General features: G+C 38.4%; 1 protein-coding gene across 2 annotated transcripts; it reads right to left on the reverse strand.

Moving 5' to 3' along the window:
* Positions 1 to 505: 505 nt before the first annotated feature.
* Smp_145720.2 lies at positions 506 to 3,296 on the reverse strand (the record flags this gene model as incomplete). 2 transcript variants are annotated; one of them, XM_018792376.1, is made up of 3 exons in its annotated part: positions 506 to 586; positions 1,463 to 1,546; positions 3,189 to 3,296. In XM_018792376.1, 3 exons carry the CDS (start codon positions 3,294 to 3,296, stop codon positions 506 to 508), a joined length of 273 nt encoding a protein of 90 aa, XP_018644805.1. The 2 variants fall into 2 exon arrangements, with proteins under 2 accessions (XP_018644805.1, XP_018644804.1); XM_018792487.1 differs by having other exon boundaries at positions 506 to 585; positions 1,462 to 1,545; positions 3,188 to 3,296.
* Positions 3,297 to 5,286: the final 1,990 nt, after the last annotated feature.

A 5,286-nucleotide genomic window follows, 5' to 3' on the forward strand; every position in this document is an offset into this window, starting at 1 on the left:
TTCTGAAGCATATGCCAAAAATTGATCCCTATGATTTTCAATAGCATGTAATTTAATTCAGTGATATGCATTGATTTGGTTCACAGAATATCTTTCCAGTGACCTGACATTAGGTTCGAATTTATATCTATAGTGATTTGCAGTCCCGTTTAGGATAACGTTGGGTCAGCGTGAAATCAAAATAAAATCCAATGTGGTTTTCGCTTCTGTGAGGTTGGTACTATACTTCAGGTACTTAGTGAAGGGATTCAGTACAACTGAGTGCTCACCAAGTTTTAACAGTCTAATAATTTTCATAGAGTACTCAAGAGCAGAGTATTTTAGGCTCACTCAATCGAATCATCATGGTATATCCACTCTTTATATTACAGGAGAGTTAACAAATCATTATATCAAATAACAGACAATGATGACTGGATAACTGGAGTTAAAAGAGTTATTAGTGCTATATGTACACATGTTTAAGGCAATCTGAAGAAAGACATAGGAAACAAAGAGGTGTAACTTACATTTCTTTTTTTAAAGGTTCTAGCTGAGACATTGATCTGGATAATTCTTCGCACTTGGCCATTAAAACATAAGTGGACTAAGGAGGAAATAAAATTTCTGAAAATATTCCAACAACAGTTAATTATTTCAGGTGCAAATAAAAATAAATAATAAATCTTGAATTGGCCAAAATATACAAGGTTTTCCATTAGCTGATTGATTATTACAATGATAAGGGAATCCCTATTTTCTTAAGCTATTGAAACTTCCCACATCCTCCCACCTTATAGCTTTAGGAAGCACTGGGAACTTGTGCTAAATTCATATTAAGGTGGCATTGTTATTAAAATGGTTGTTTACAATCGGACAATAATGCGTGAACTAGTGTACGTCTACAGTTGTGATTAGTGGTTTTAAATCCGAACCAAACTAATTAACTAAGGATATTGCGTAGAGTTGTTCAGTACTTGTGGATAAGAGCGTTAAGCACAGCAATACACTAGGATTGTTTTTCATATTACACTTCAGAAATGTACCAGTCTATCGTGAGATACCTTCAAAGCCCACTTGTGAAAATAAAACTATGACCCATTTCTGGTTAAGCAAACTTTTAAAGATAAGAAAAGTACTGTGGGTGAGTATGTTGATCACTTCGCAGTATACTTATTTCATAAAACGGTTTTTGACAAATCAGTGCAATGAGTCACTGTTTAGACGTGAGAGCAGGTAATAAATGATAAAACAGAACATTCACTGAAACATGTCAACGTTAAAACTATGTCAAAAATGCCGTATACATATAGACATGTACTCAACCAGATTTCGACTTTTTATAAGAGGCTCTTAGTGAGGTATTCCTAGAAACCTAACCCAACCCTTAATGTAGTAGTACAGATACTCAGAAATTATGACTAATAAAGGCCGTACATTTTCAAACTACCGATATCAACTGGCCATTTGTCAACAGACTAACCTTTATACATGCACTGACAGTTTCACAAGCGTAATCCACGGAATCCAAAAATACAGTTGTACAGTCCAAGGTAAGACTTGACATCTAAAACGTAAAGAAAACAGTACGCCATTATGTTGGTTTCAATATGAAAGGAGCAAAAATGATGGAGAGGCGATTACAAGGAGATAGATAGAACTAGGACTGAAGTGTCCTTATCCTTTGGATGAAGATAATACTTAGTAACTAGTCATGTAAGATGGGATACCAGTTTGAAGTGACTTTTGCCTATCACTGTTAAAGTAGTCAAGTAGCGTGAGCAGACCTTTCAGAAAAGATGCTGTCTATGACTTAGGAGATGCATTCGCGTGATTAATGAGTCACGTTTTCAAAAACTGTGAATTACATTCAGCTTTACCGATATTTTTTAAACTCAAAGAGCTACTGAATAACAGACAACTTAGTTTATCAGTTCAAAGTTTGATTTTGTGACTTCGTACAGTCATGACCTATTTGGACGTTAAACAAATTTCGGAAACAACTCCATTCCTACCTGAAGTTTGTGCTGATGTTGTTCAGAAGAACAATAAAAGCTTCACGACTGAACCATCCAACGCAGAGAACAAAACTCCACCTAGATAACCATAGACACTTCTCTCACTTCGAATGAAATTACCTAGATTTGTTAGCATGGTCAAGTTGAAGAACATAGGAACTACAGAATAACTATGAATTTAAAGTGTAGTCATATCTAAATATCAAACAAGTGAAAAATTTCGTTGAACTCTGGAGTTTGTTTACTGTATGTTACTATGAAATAAAATAACGATGTTTTATTCAAATAAAAATGGCACATTTGATTCTTCCCTAACGAACCGCCCGTATAGGTGGATGTCGAATACCCACTGGGACAAAAGTCGGACGTCTATATCCGACTAGTCAGTATCCCCAGGGTAAATTATAATAGATAACATAGTTTTGAGATGAGATTTAAAGACAATGTTTGGATTTAGTGAACTGTTAAGTGCGTAGGCAGAGATATTAAAAATACAGCACTAACGAGACTGTGTGAACTAACTTACAACCAACAGAGAATAAGATCCCAGTTGTTAAGTCCGTGGCAAGAGGGAACGTGACGAGTTAAGCACAACAAGAAATGAAGCCAAGTATTTTGAAACTAAATGCCTTTTGTGTAGTTTGCCCCATGGTATTGTCAATCGGTCATGTGAGCGATAAATATCTATCGGTGAATGGAAGTATTCACATTCGTTTGTGCTCGAAGATGGAAATTAACACATAACATTACTGTAAATCGATAAAAAAGTAACTTAATTGCTCAGCTGCCCAAGCAAATAATGGGGGGAATAAATGCGAACTTTGTGGAAAATTCACGAGAAGTTGGAGTGAATATACACGGAAATGCATCGTAACTTCGTCTTTCTTCCCCAGTCCAAGTAACTAGTGAGTATTTTACTCGAAATTTCCCTATTGAGAGAAAATATCTCTAAATTAACAGATTGACCTTCCTTAAATTGTTTACTTTTCCCCAAAACTAAAACCTTGTTGTCTGTCTTCCCCAAAATATACGCTGAAGCGTCTGAATTTTCGCGAAATTAACTCCACTTTGTCTATTTTCCGTTCAGAAATGTTTGCTAGCACATTTGACCATGTTAACATGGGCAGCTGCCCATTTCAACACTAGTACTTCATTTTACAACTTCATATAAAGGGATTTATAACGAAATACCTGGTTTAATGTAGATGTTAATGAACGAAGCAATGCGTCTAAATGATTTGCTATCCTTTCTGCACTCTCCTCAAGTTTCGGCAAAATATCGAGCTGTAACGCACACATCAAACTAACAGAACAGTTTGGAGTGTACAATGAATCTAATAAACTACAAAGTACATGGACCCTTTCTGCTCACAATTCGATGATGAGAAACTATTGTAACCACTCATAAGCGTCTGCTTTATTAGCTTCAATGGTTATTATTGATTTTTTAGCATTCCTTTTTTATTTAAAAAGGGCAGTGGTTTCAAATGGTTCAAATGGTTGAGGACGGAATAGAAGAAGCTTTCGCTTAACGGGCTTCCGTGTCTAGTAGCAGTGGATCACCAATACCTCCAGGCAAAAACCTAGGTATATGAACGATAATAGAGGAAAAAAAAGAATTCGGTAAATCATAATAATATGTTATCCTTAGTCCTTAAGAATAAGTCAAGTTTCCTCTTAAAGGACTCCTGGGAGGTCGCTTGGACTAGCTCAGTCGGCAGCGAATTCCAGCACTTGACAACTCTGACGGAGTAGAAGTCGTGTCTGCAGTCTGTTCTGCTATGTAGGGTCTCCAATTTCTGGTTGTTACCTCTTAGGTTAGTGTTATGACTAAGCTTAAGAAGATGTTTAAGGGGATGACCAGAAGTATTAAGGATACTGTAAGCCATAAGAAGGTCACCTCTAAGACGCCTGTACTCTAACGGGTAAAGGTTAAGTGATTGGAGGCGCTCTTCATAAGGTTTGAATTTGAGTCCCCGAACTGATTTCGTGGCTCAACGTTGTATACGTTCCAGAGTGTCCTTATCCTTTTGGAAGGAGGGAGGAAATACTATGTTTCCGTACTCTAAGTGGGGACGAATAAAACTGTTGAAGATTATGTGGAAGGTTCTACCGTCAAACTGGCCAAAAATGCGCTTCAATGTTACCAGTGCAAAGTTTGCTTGAAAGGCGTTTTTGTCACAGTTCGCATACGATCTCAGGTCATAGGGTACCAACACTCCTAAATCTTTTTCAACTTGGGAAACTTCTAGAGGGGAGTTACCTAAGTTAAAACTATAGTCTGCAACATGTCTCAGATGGACTACCTTGCACTTTGAAGTGTTGAAGGTAAGTCCATTGTCGTCTGCCCAACTTTGAAGTCGGGTCAGATCCTCCTGAAGAACTAGTATATCATTATGATTACGTATCTCTCTCCAAAGTTTCACATCATCAGCAAAAAGCAATAAGTCAGATGAAACTTGTTGAGGAAGATCGTTAATGTAAATCAAGAAGAGAAGAGGTTCTAGTATTGAACCCTGGGGGACCCCACTAGGACACTCCATAGCCTGAGAGAGTGAAGTTAACCCTGACCTTAAAGTGTCGGTTTTCTAAATATGAAGAGAGCTAATCAATCAAAGGGGGTTTTATACCCAATCGTCTAAGCCTCTTGATAAGACATATGTGGCTGACCCTATCAAAAGCTTTTGAGAAGTCCAGGTAGATGACGTCAACCATTCCTTTGCGATCAAGGATGGTTGTCCATCTATCCACCGCAGTCAGCAGGTTGGTCATACAAGAATGACCTTTTCTGAAACCATGCTGTTGAGGTGAGAAGAACTTTGAGGATGATAAGTATCCTAGTATGCCGTCGTATATTAGGGATTCCATAATTTTGGAAGGTATGGAGAGAAGGGCCACTGGTCGGTAGCTTGAGGGTTCACTGCGTCAACCTCCTTTGAAAATTGGTGTGATGTGGACCAGCTTCCAAATTTCCGGTAGTTTGCCTCTGCTTAGCGAGTGTGCAAACATCACGCTAAGTGGTGTCGCCAGGATTAAAGCTACTTCCCTCAATACAGTGGAATGAACCATATCCGGACCAGGAGAAGTGTCTTTTCTTAGGTGCTGCAGTTTACGGAGCACCAGGTCAGCACCCAGGTCCACTTCGGAAAGTCCTGTACAGGTGCAGGTGAAGCTTTCGTCAGTATAGTTGATGTGGGTCAGCTGGAATGTCCGGGAGTATTGTTCAGCCAAAAGGTGGCGGCATCACCGTCGTTATTGGTCGGGCCATTAGGACCAAGCAGTTGGGAAA

The sequence above is a fragment of the Schistosoma mansoni genome (assembly GCF_000237925.1).
Source record: "Schistosoma mansoni, WGS project CABG00000000 data, supercontig 1281, strain Puerto Rico, whole genome shotgun sequence".
NCBI classification, from domain to species: domain Eukaryota; kingdom Metazoa; phylum Platyhelminthes; class Trematoda; order Strigeidida; family Schistosomatidae; genus Schistosoma; species Schistosoma mansoni.